The 12,436-nt window shown below is 40.5% G+C and overlaps 1 protein-coding gene across 4 annotated transcripts in view; it reads left to right on the forward strand.

Moving 5' to 3' along the window:
- The first annotated feature begins 282 nt into the window (after positions 1–282).
- The window catches only part of CLSPN (claspin), a 47,871-nt gene continuing 35,717 nt past the window's right edge, over positions 283–12,436 (forward strand). Inside the window, exons 1-8 of one of the 4 annotated variants that reach the window (XM_030219396.1) lie at positions 283–334; positions 3,371–3,509; positions 4,388–4,833; positions 6,741–6,899; positions 7,088–7,174; positions 7,397–7,469; positions 9,931–10,039; positions 10,620–11,197. In XM_030219396.1, coding sequence (XP_030075256.1) covers positions 3,407–3,509; positions 4,388–4,833; positions 6,741–6,899; positions 7,088–7,174; positions 7,397–7,469; positions 9,931–10,039; positions 10,620–11,197 — 1,555 coding nt within the window. In that variant the 5' untranslated portion in view covers positions 283–334; positions 3,371–3,406. Of the gene's footprint in view, positions 417–735; positions 1,014–1,695; positions 1,738–3,370; positions 3,510–4,387; positions 4,834–6,740; positions 6,900–7,087; positions 7,175–7,396; positions 7,470–9,930; positions 10,040–10,619; positions 11,198–12,436 lie in introns of those variants that run through there. The other 3 variants (XM_030219395.1, XM_030219394.1, XM_030219393.1) reach the window with 3 other exon arrangements.

Below are 12,436 nucleotides of genomic sequence, written 5' to 3' on the forward strand. Positions count from 1 at the left end.
AGAACAAAACAATTGGTTACCATACGTCCCGAATTAACCGGACATGTCCGGATTTCTGGACAAACGGGCTGGCGGGGCGAGAGTCCACTCCCCTCCCCTTCCCTTACTCTAGTATCCCTGGTGGTCTAGAGGTACCTCTTCGTCTTCGGGGCAGGAAAGAGCCCCTGCCCTGCATCCTGTCAGTCCGGCTCTCGGCGTTTCAAAATGGCCGCCGAGAGTTGAAGCAGCCTCGCGAGATTTCAACTCTCGGCGGCTATTTTGAAACGCCGAGAGCTGCTAGACTCACAACAGGACGCAGGGCTGCCCCGAAGACTGGGGGAGGAGTGTGCAGAAGGTGAAGATGCTGCGTTACAAGCTTTGTTGGAGGGACAGGAGCTCTTCTTGATGGGTTAATCTTGTAAAGAGTGTTATTAATTGTATGTTGAAATTGTAATTATGTGTATGTGCAATTGTAACCCACTTTGATTAAAGTGGGGCATAAATCTTAACAATAAATTTAAGTATTTGTCAGAACACCAGAGCTTGTTTCCTTCCCCCATCCCTTCCTAAGAATGCAAAGTAATAAAACTTCACAAATTTGCAATTGTTTTGTTCTGACCAATATGGGGGATTGGGGGGGTGACGGCTTGACGTCATGCCGGGTATGAAACCTCCGGGCTTGTCACTTTCCTTTCTGTTCTCTTCCAGACTTGTCAGTCGTCGGGACGTTTTCTGTCGTAGACCTCAAAGCATCCTATCAGCTTCGCAGAGACATCCAACAATGTGGGCGGGGCTTCACCCTCATTGGCCTAGTTGGCAGTAGGTGGGGCTCTGTACGGACAGAGCGCGCGAAAGTGGCGCGAGCCTTTGAGTCGGCGGTTGCTGGCGGGACGTGGCTAGTTTCCGTGGGGGGAGGGCCGGGGGATATCCCGGTTAAGTGTAAACGTGAGTTACGTCGCCGAGTAGTGGAGGACGCTGTCATCTGTTTCCGTTTTCTTTTGCTCGTTCCTGTGGTAGCCCTGACTCAGGTCTCGGTAAGCGTGACTCCTGCGGTCCATGTCGTCTGTCGCGACAGGTGTTTGTTTTCTGACAGACTGCGGCATTTTCTGTACCTGCTACTTGAGGTTGTAGAGTGGCTGGAGTGAGCAGGAGCCTTGTGTCTATAAATAAGCTGTTAATGGCTTCCCCCTCCCCCTCATGGCCTGTAATTGTATTTTATACCCCCAGAGCTATTCATTATGTGAAATCTTTTTTTTCTTTTCTTTTTTTCCTTACTCTTAAACTCCACTGTGTCATAGGAGCCAGCTGTGTCAGTGGATGCTGAGCAAGCTCCTTCCACTGTATCCACAAAGGGCAGTTTGCACTGTGTTTAGCACTCCCCCCCCCCCCCCCCCCCCCCCCCACACACACACACTCTTTTCTTCCAAAAATGAGTTTGAAATGTTGGTGCCAATGCTATATGTGCATTTTCTCCTCCAGAAGCTCCTCTGCTTTAAGTAGGAGAGTAGCATTCCCACCTCTCCCAGACATCCTCTAGGAACTGTTCAGTGATTTATGCTGCTCATTTAAAAAAATAAAAAAAAATCATGATTTTTTTTTTCCAAATAGGTAAAGCCAAATTTAAGGACAGGAGGTTATGACATGAGGAAGGAAGGAGGCTCACAGATTCTTAAAATGACCTGCCTACAGAGACAACGAAATCCAGTTCTAACCTCACTTAAATTATGATGATTAGTGATTACAGAAATGAGAGGCTGGGTAAAACACCACAGGGTTGAGTGTGGAAATCTGTATGCTTCCAACCCAGTGGATGAAAAAAAAATAAATTATTTGCATAAAGTGGCCTTTTTACTAAGGCACTGTAGGCCTAACATGGTCCTACTGCCTGGTAAAAGGGCACTACCGAGGTATGTGCTGAGGTGTCCTGCGGTAGTTTGTCCAACAGCACACAGTACTCTCACGCTAAAAAAATATTTTTGACTTCTTTGCTGCAGGAGACCTGCCTGTGCTAACTAGGTGTCCGTAATGGCTCTCAGGCAGTAATCACCATGCGCTAATGAAGAAATTAGTGCGTGGTCATTTAAAAAATTAAAATACCAATCACAGCCATTTTTCAGCCATACTAGAAAGTTGGCCAGTGTGCGCAGCAAACCTGCGCACTAATCGCAACACCAGCTAGCGCACCTCAGTTTTGTCCTGTAGACAGATTGACTTGCATGACTGGGATATATTCTCATCTACAGTAGGGTGAACAGGACTAATCGGACCATTTTCAGCAAATGCAGATATAAGCATTAAAAAAAAAAAAGACAAACGATACCTTTTTGTTGAATTGATGTGGAGGCTTATTTTCAAAGCACATAGACTTGTAAACTTGCATGGGTTCCTATGTAACTTTGTAAGTCTGTGTTTTGAAAATGAGCTCCTTAATGTATCTTGTAACTTTTGAGAATTCACACTCCCCTCCTCAAGCCCTAATAGGACAAGAAGTCCCATGTCTCAAAAAAAAAAAAAAAAGTTTCTAAGTGATGTAATACTGCCTCTATTTAAGGTTATGTTTTAACTGAAGTTGTACTGAATGCTTGCTGTTCCTCCTTTTATTCTGTGTAAACATTTTAGGCGTTTTCTGACATTACTTGGAGATAGCAGGGATTTCACATTTTTATATTTACAGAACTCTTTGTTTTTTATCCATTTGGTTTCTTATTACTATGGAAAACAAAGGATTAATAATTAGGGCTGCATTTCTGAACTAGGCTGTGAAAACTATAAGTCACTTTATAGCTATTCTGCATGTTGTTTTAGATTCTTTAATTTGTAAACTTGTAATTGCGTGATTAAAGGTATGTTGTTTTTTGTGTGTGTGGTTTTTTCCCCCCTCCACTGCAGCTCCTTGTGACTCTGGGCAATGGAGGGTTAAGGTCCTCTTTTATCAAACCGCGCTAGCAGTCCCCAGTGCGGCAATGCCGACAAAGCCCATTCACTTTGAATGGGCTTCCTTGGCATTGCTGCACTGCTTGATAAGAGGCCCTAAGTGAGTTGCCCAGAGTCACAAGGAGCTGCAGTGGAGTAGGGGGAATAACCAAGTAACATAGCTTTTGTCATGAGTAAAATTCTAATCAAAATGCAGCCCTGTTGTTGATTCTCATGCTTTCTTCCTCCATTTTTCTGCTTGGTTGCTTTCATATTTATATTGAAGGTCTTTAATCTTCCAAAATAATTTCATTTTCTTATATTATTCAGCTTGAGATGGAAAGTGGTTTTAATTAATCGTGGAGTAATTGGACTTGTATACATTTTAAAATTCAAAATGAATGCATTAATGTGCTCTCATTGGATCCATAGTTGAGACTGACAAGGTAATTTTAATGGAAGTGGTTTATTTTGTCAGTTGAAAGCTTTAGAGACAGAAGAGCTGAAGTCAGACATGCAGGAGACCTTGGACAGTGATACAGACAGTGGGAAAGGCAGCTGTGAAATGGATTCTCCAGTGCATATCAACAGATCCACTGAATCTCTGGGCAGCAAAGGTTTGTACTCCTTGTCTTGTATTTGTAATACTTTGGCAGGCTGGGAGTTATGGCCTTGTATTCTAAGGACTTGTACTACAGGAGAATAATCTTCCTGAATCAATGCTTAACTCTTTGTAAAAATAAAAGAATAGAATCCAGAGAAAAAGATTCTCTCATATCAACTTCTGCTTTGCTACTCTAGATACGTTTATATTTATTAAAATGTTATGATTCACCTTTTTTAATGCATAAATCAAAGCGATGTACATAAGAATATAAAATAATCAGTAATAAAAGAATGCTGTTGACAGGAAAGATCCCACATATCAAGAACATACTCAACAAAATAGTAATGTACTCGACTGCCAAGCATTGCTCTGCCTCCAGGCTACCCTCCTACTGGATTAAGCATAAGCATGGAAACACGAGTAAATTTTTTAAAATACTCTTAAATTTCATCAAAGATTGTTCAGATCTAATATTTTTCAGTGTAGGATTAGTATGTACTAAGTGGAAAACTACCATGGAATGCTTCAGCGCGTCCTGCAGTAGTGCTCTTTTAGCGAGCGGTAGACCTGCATTCGTCCTACTGCACCTTTAGTAAAAGGGCCCCTAGATGTAGAATCGTATGAAAATAAGATGTAAAATTGTAATTTATGAAAGGAGTTCATATTAGAACATTCAGTTTAATTCTACACCCCCAACTGATAAGGTAGTTCAGTTTCTTCTAATTTAAGTTAATATAATACCATGAGAAATTATAACTAGATTACAATTGGTAAGTTGGTGTTCTGAATTGCAGTAATGCTTGAACCAGTAAATATTTTCTATGGTATAATTGTTAGTGAATACAAATATGAAAACTGTACACTAAAATTATTAATGTTTGCCACTAGATTCAGATGATGAAATTTTAGTGAGTAGAAAATCCAAAGGAAGGAGGGTGCTTCAGGAAGATGCCAGTGAAGGAGATGATGAAAGTGACTCTGGCAGGAAGAACCACCATGTTGAGGCAGAACTGCAAAGCGATGAAGAAAATAAAGAAAATATTTTTGTGCAGAAGAGTCAAAAACCGAGCCGAATTCTGAGAGTACAGGAAGACAGTGATGAGAGTGATGGAGATGAAAATGTCAAAGCAATTATCACAAAACCTCTTTTGGATGAGGACAAGTTGAATTTGCAAGGAGACTGGCCAGAAGAAAGGAAGAAGGTCAGAAGCCAATTTAATAATGTTGAGGAAAAAGTAGAGAAAATTAAAAGTAAATCAAAATGGTGCATGGAGAAAGAGAAGAAAATGAAGACCAAACACTTAAAAAGAAAGGAAAAGAACCAGAAAGTTAAGGTATGTCTATAAATATCCTGAACACATGGGAAAGTTTGGGTCTTAACCCAGTTTGTTTGAACATATTTTTTTTTTTTGAACTGCAATTGCAAGGAATGCAGTTATGATCTTGCTCAATGGCTTATATGATAGAGTGCTCCAAATGTTTTGATAACATATGTTACAGGATTTTAGGTCTGTAAATTTGGGATCATAAGCTCCTAAGTAGGAATTAGCCTCTCTGTGGAGTTTTTTTACTTCAGCTGTCACACATTAAGTGTGACACAGTCAGCCACTGTAAAAGCACTATGTCTTTTAGTTTGTCTTAATTAGCTGCAGTCCATTTTGCTTGGAGGTAAAATACAGTTTTTCATTATTTAAATTCCTGCTTGGATACTATAGGGTTAGCAGAGGGATTCAGACTGCGTGCTCTGATAATCCCCAGCAACCCTCACTGGTTCACATTTCACAACAACCAAACTTAAGTTTTCAATTTTAGGTGATGAATTTTGGCTGCTGTTTTGGTTTAAGCCAAAAGCTTTCAGGCAGTTTTAATTAGAGCTACTTTTAATGATTTTCCAATCATTCATCTTTATCTATTGTAATGCTAATAATTGTTGTTCCCAGTAATATTTTTTTAGCTTTATGTAAACCGTTTTGGGAGTTTTGGGAATCAGGTTATAAATGTTGAGATTAGAGTAGAATTTTTGTCAGGGTTGTGGAGTCGGTAAAAATGTACCAACTCTGACTCCAGCTTAAAAATAAAAACTTACAAAATGATGGTAAATTTATCAATTTATACTTGTATATTTTGGTTCAGGTTCTTTGTTCAAACTTCAACTAAATATTTTGCAGTCTATTAGTTCTAATGTACATAAAGAAATGTGCTATGTTTCTTAGGTTTACTATATTTTATTTATTTTTGTTACATTTGTACCCCGCACTTTCCCACTCATGGCAGGCTCAATGCGGCTTACATGGGGCAATGGAGGGTTAAGTGACTTGCCCAGAGTCACAAGGAGCTGCCTGTGCCTGAAGTGGGAATCGAACTCAGTTCCTCAGGACCAAAGTCCACCACCCTAACCACTAGGCCACTCCTCCACTATACATAGTTGGAGTTAAAAGTTTGGTTTATCGATATCACAGCCTTGATACTGTCTGCCGCTCTAATCACTATAAACCACCCTCAAGAAACTAGTATGCTTATGGAGCCTGTGAGTTCTAATTAGTACACTATTTCCCAAAAAGCACTGCATTTTTATTAATTTTCAATGCAAATAGTTTTGTTGATCAATCTGTAGCCCTTCGGCATAGTGTCCAACAGAAGAGTGTTGTGGTATTCAGGAAGATTGTGTGTGTAATTGTGTTCTGGGACTGCAATAAGCCATTTTTGACCACACGTATTGCACCATGCTAAAAGGAGGGCTACCGCCTACTTTCTCTGCATCTGCAGACAATCCAAGCCAGGTTATCTTTCATGTGACAGCCTGGAACAGAACTTGGTGTAGAATGCGGGAGATGCGGGGCTGTGCCCACCCCACACTTAATTTTAGTTGAAAAGGCTACTGCAGCTGAGTGGAGGAGAGAGTCCTCTATACTAGTGAGTGAAGGATCAGCCTCGGGAGAAGGAAGGGGAGGGAGACCGGAGGTGGATGCTGCTGGACATGGAAAAGAACAGTAGGTTCTGTGGGTAGAGGTTAATAAGAGGAGCAGGGGGGATAATGGTGCTGGATGCTGGAGCCACCACCACCACTGCTAGAGAATGGAAGGCTGCACTGAAGCTGCTGCAGAAAGAGACCACAGATTTCAGTTTTCACACAGGATGCTGGCCATGACCCTACCCCTAGTCAGGAATACTAGTCTACAAGCTTAAAGATATTTGTAATGCTTGTGTATGTGAATGCATTTCTTTTGTCATAATGGCACAGGATGGTGGACAGGTACCTCCTTTTAATGACAGCGGCTGTCTCCTTACTGATAATGATCTCTTTGAAAATGAGATAGAGGAAAGTGATGTTCATCTTGATGAGGAAGAGTCCTTGGATGCAATCCGAGCTGCTGTAAAAGACAAAGTGAAAAAATACAAGGTGAGCTAAAGCCAAGATGTGTGTGAGCTTTTACTTGTACAAATAGATGCTCAAGTTCTCGTAGAGTGCCTCAGTTTATGTGCTTGATGGTTGGGGACATTGTAGGCAGTACAGTTATTGAGATTCAGCTGGCTTAGCATTTATGTTCAAAATTCATTTAGGGTTTTTTTATTTGTTTTAATTTCTAGAACAGAGATGTTTCTGACCATGTAGGCTATAAACATACATTTGGTCACGATGAAGAGGAAACTGTAGCCACAGGAGAGAAAAAAAAGGTGAGTGATGTATGTGTATGATTTATAACTCTTATTTTGTTGCATTGTTCTGTTAGTTCAAAACAATGCAAATTCTCTAATATATATATATATATATATATATATATATATATATATATATATAATGTATGTATAATTTTGCACTGTTTTGAAAATACTTGATCTGAGTTTTTGATTTTTAGCAGTTGTCTTTTTAAACTTCATGCTTATTTCCTCCTTTAGGAACGCAAGGCAGCTAGGGCGAGTAGAGAAGCCATTAGGCACCTTCACAGTGAGACTCAACGGCTCATACGAGGTAAGTTTTTAAGTCTGATTTTGTGACAGAGAATACTCTGTATTTATTAAAGAACTTCATGTACTTTTGTTGTTGCTTTGTGTCAGATTTTGCAAAAGTTCTTGAAGTGCTGGTTACGAAGTGTTTGTTCTAGGTACAGAATCAAAATGCTTATCAGGGCTTGTTGTGCGCGTGTGTTTATTGTATGCTCTCTTTATTGAAAACTGTAGTTACTAAAATAGTATTTTAAATTGTCCCTTAGATTTATGTGGACACACTCACTTTCCCTGACTCTTGAGAGGCAATTAACATACTGTTTAATAACTTTCACATTTAAAGCATTATATTTTTGGCACTGTTTAGCCTTGGCGATGAATGTTGGCTTAATCTAAAATTCAGTTATAAAGTAGAGAAAAGTAATTTTTCCTTTTAAAAAAAAAAAAAAGCCTTTTAAAATTTTTAATAAGATGCTACATAGTAAACTTCCTTTACATAGCTTCCCACTATTCCAGAACCCGTGGGATAGTTGTGTCCATCAACCAGAGGAATCAGTTGGACCGCTAGATGACTGAGGGTAAAGGGGGCACTCAGGGAGAGATTAAATGAATTCTTTGCTTCAGTCTTCACTGAGGAAGATTTGGGAGAGATACTGGTGCCAGAAATGGTATTCAAAGCTGACGATTGAAGAAACTGAATGAAATCTCTAGAAACCTAGAAGATGTAATGGCGTAATTTTACAAATTGAAGAGTAGCAAATCGCCTGGACCAGATGATATTCATCCCAGAGTACTGATAGAATAGAACTATTGTTAATGATAAGTAATTTACCTTTAAAATCAAGCATGGAACCGGAAGATTGGAGGGTGGCCAATGTAACGCCAACTTAAAAAAAAAAAAAAAAAGGTTCCGGAGGTGATCCAAGAAATTATAGACCGGTGAGCCTGACGTCCGTGCTGGGCAAAATGATAGAGACTATTATAAAGAACAAGATTACAGAGCATATTCAAAAGCATTAATTAATGAGGCAAAGCTAACATGGATTTAGTGAAGGGAAATCGTGCCTCACCAATCAATTGCATTTCTTTGAAGGGGTGAACAAATGTGGATAAAGGAGAGCCGGTTGATACTGTGTATCTGGATTTTCAAAAGGCATTTGACAAAGTACCTCATGAAAGACTCCAGAGGAAATTGGAGAGTTGTGGAATAGGAGGTAGTGTCCTACTGTGGATTAAAAACTGATTAAAAGATAGAAAACAGAGGTTGGGGTTAAATGGTCAGTATTCTCAATGAAGATGGGTAGATGGTGGGGTTCCCCAGGGGTCTGTGCTCAGACCGCTGCTTTTTAACATATTGATAAATGATCTAGATATGGGAGTAACTGGTGAAGTAATTAAATTTGCTGATGACATAGTTATTCAAAGTTGTTAAATCGCAAGAGGATTGTGAAAAATTACAAGAGGACCTTACAAGACTGGGCATCCAAATGGCAGATGACGTTTAATGTGAGCAAGTGTAAATGATTAATTTGGGAAAGAGGAACCCGATAGCTACTTAATGCAAGGTTCCACATTAGGGGTCACCGAAAAGACGGCTGAGAGAGATATGATAGAGGTCTATAAAATAATGAGTGGAGTGGAAATGGTAGACGTGAATCGTTTGTTTACTCTTTCCAAAAATACTAGGACTAGGGGTACGCAATGAAGCTACAAAGTAAATTTCTATTACGTTCATTCCCACTATTCCAGGATAAGTGGGTAGTTATGTCCATCGACTAGCAGGTGGAGATAGAAAATACAGAACTGAGCACCACTACATAGCTCCCTGCTAGCAGCTCAGCTCCTCAGTAGCTTCTATCTCCAGCAGATGGATGGACAGACTTCCTCTGTCTCTGGTTCTGAGGCCTTGCTCCTGGTCCAGTTGGTCAACTGGTTCCCAGTTGAGCATAGTGGGCAGACAAACCTGGTGGTGCTGGGTCCCTGTCGTGTTTTCCCCCCTGGAGTGTTTTGCGTTCTTATGGGAGCCTGCTCAGCAACCACTCTGCTTCAGAAGATAAGGAACAGTGCAGGCAGCGCAGTAAGTTTGGCGGGCCGGTGGTGCTGTGCCGTGACGGGGGGGGGGGGGGGGGGGCGGGGTGGCTGTGTCCCCTGGGAGCATGGACCTGGGGTAGTGTGTTCTCTGCTGTGCTTTGGGCCTCAGGACGTCCTTGGGGGTGATTTGTATCTGTGCTCACAAAAAAAAAAAAAACCTTTATAAATACTGAAGAGCTGGACTGGATGCCAAAAGTACTCAGTTTTCAGTTCTCTATCTAGACATGCTGGTTGATGGACACATCTATCCCACAGGTTCTGGAATAGTGGGAAGGACTAATAAATTATCAGGTAAGACCTAATTTCCCTACAAGAATGAACTTTAGAAAGATGTTTTAATACTGATATCAGCTTTACTTTCTCTTGAAAATTAAATCAGCGTGTTTCTTTTGCAGAATCCTCTCTCTCTCTTCCTTATCATCTTCCTGAACCCAAAACTGTCCATGAATTTTACAAGCACCGCCCCAGGCCTGCATGCCAGGGAAGCGCTATGGCGCTGCTTAAGTAAGAATCATCAACTTTTGGCTTTTATACTGGTAGATCAGCTTAATAAATTTTCTTTTAAAGGAGGTCCATTTGCTAGGTAGTTTTTAAAACTTAAGGTCTGATTAATGAAATATATCCTCCTCACGTGCCTACAAGAATTTCTAGATGAATCGGATCACAAGAAATCAATAATATGAAGATATGAGGGGAAAAGAATATATTATTTTCATATTTTTCCTTTATTCTGAACATTTGGCGTTTGTTCTTATGGAAAGTTAGTTTCTATAAACCCAGAGCGGACTTTGGCCGTAGGGATACCCGGTTCTGTCTCCATGCCATCACTCAGCTATGCCAAGGAAATCCCTTGTGCAACTGGGGCTCTGGGCAGCTGTTTCTGCTTGCTCCCTCCACTGGAAACCAGCTTGAGTGTGGTGTTTGCAGCGGACCTGGGATGGGAATGCTAGATATTTAATTTATCCTAACAAGCTTGCTCTGCAAACAACAAATTTAGAATTGAATTTTTTATTCTAAATGATTCCATGTTGTTGGAAGTTTTATTGAATGGCTAATCATGATCTTATCCTGCTTTTACCTGCAGATCAACCAAATATCAGCTCTGTGCTAGCAAAGAGAGCACTGAGAACGTAAATGAAAGTTGCAATGATAACAGACCAGAAGGAACTGATAAGTCAATAGCTGAGGAGGTAGAACTGGAAATACATCCTCCCCTTTTAGTTCTTGAGGGTCCTGACATTAGAACATATGAACCTTTGATTAATACTTGCATTGAAGACCATAAGGAAGAGAATGATTGTAATGAAACTCACACCAGTGAACGATGTGTTCTTCCTGAGGTTGAGACGCCAGTCTCGGATACCTGCATTCTGGAATGCAATGAAAAAATGGAAGCTGCAGTTTTATTGCAGCAGGAAGCATTAAAGCCTGAGGAACCTGCCCTTGAAAATCAAAAAGATGGTAGTATTGAACATCAGAATCCTGGGGCAGAGCTTGGAGGGCTGGTTCCACATGTTACATCAACTGTCCCAGTTCCACAGGAAAACAAGAAATCAAAGCTGGAGAAATTATTGGCATTGGGTGTTGACCTCTCTATTAAACCCCGGCTTTCCCCAGATGACAGCTCTTTTGTTAACCTTGATGAACCCAAGGCAAATAAAGGTACCTGATTCAATTGTTCTACTTAACATAGATGGGCAGAACTTGTTTTGGAAACAGCTTTTGGTACCTCTAACTCAGATTAGTCAGGGTCAGGAAGTGATTTTTTAGAGGCCCTAGTGGTGTGGAGGGAGATCTGGCTACATCAACCACAACCTAGCCAGGCTGCAGTGCCACTTCAGACCATTCACCTGGAGTGTGTTCCTTTTGGCAAACTGTATAAGAGAGGTAAAGAAGCCCAAGAAGAAGAGTTTGACTTGGGGGCTGAGTGAGAGAATTTGTAAATGCAAAATCCAACTTGAATATAAGATCATCATTTTTGTGGGGTTAATGCTTCATCAGTGAGGCCTGATTTTTGGAGTATTTTAAAATCTGGAACAGATTATTTTATTTAAGGTTTTGTTGCCTGAACACTGGTTTTCATAATTTTTGTAAACTGCTATGACTTGTATAGCTTAGTGATATAGCAAGTTTACATAAACATTTAGTAAGCACTTTAAATGCTTCATCATCTCTGCTCCTCCTTGCAAGGCAGGCTAGGATTGGGTATTGGTCGTCCATTCCCAGTGTGCCTTGCAAGCAACAACCAGCGTGTTTTCTGGGAGGTGACGGGGGGAAGGGCGGTTCCAACTTTGTGAACGGAGCTAGGGAGGAGGAAGAAAGCAAAGATGGTCAACAAATGCAGTATGTTAGTTTTTATTACATTTGTGAGATGCCTACCCTGGAAAGCCCTAAGAAAACAAATTTAAAATAATCATAGAAACAGAAAATGACAGCAGAAAAAGATTATACAGCCTTAGTCCTTACAGCTTTCTCCCTCGGAGATCCTCAGTGCTTAACTCTAATACGGTCCATGTCTGTACCTCCTCCACATATCCACTACCCTTTCAGTAAGGAAATATTTTCTTAATTACTTCTGTTTGCTCCCTTTCACCTTCTTTCTATGACACGTTGCCCTAGAGCCACCTTTCCATTTAAAAAGACTTCTTGGATTTATGTCTCGGAGGTGTAAAATTTAAATACAAAATCAGTAAGGGGGGCCCTAAGGTACGCTAGCATTTTTAGTGTATGCTAATCTAGAGACATCCATATATTTGAATGGGTGTCTCTAGCGTTTTCGCACCCTAAAAACGCTAGTAAGCCTACAGCGTGGCTTAGTAAATAGGGCCCTAAGATTTTAAGTTTTGCTTACATCTCTGATGACTCCATGTAGAAATTTTTAAAAAAATTTGTGAGAACAAA

The sequence above is a fragment of the Microcaecilia unicolor genome, chromosome 11, assembly GCF_901765095.1.
Source record: "Microcaecilia unicolor chromosome 11, aMicUni1.1, whole genome shotgun sequence".
In the NCBI taxonomy this organism is placed as follows: Eukaryota; Metazoa; Chordata; class Amphibia; order Gymnophiona; family Siphonopidae; genus Microcaecilia; species Microcaecilia unicolor.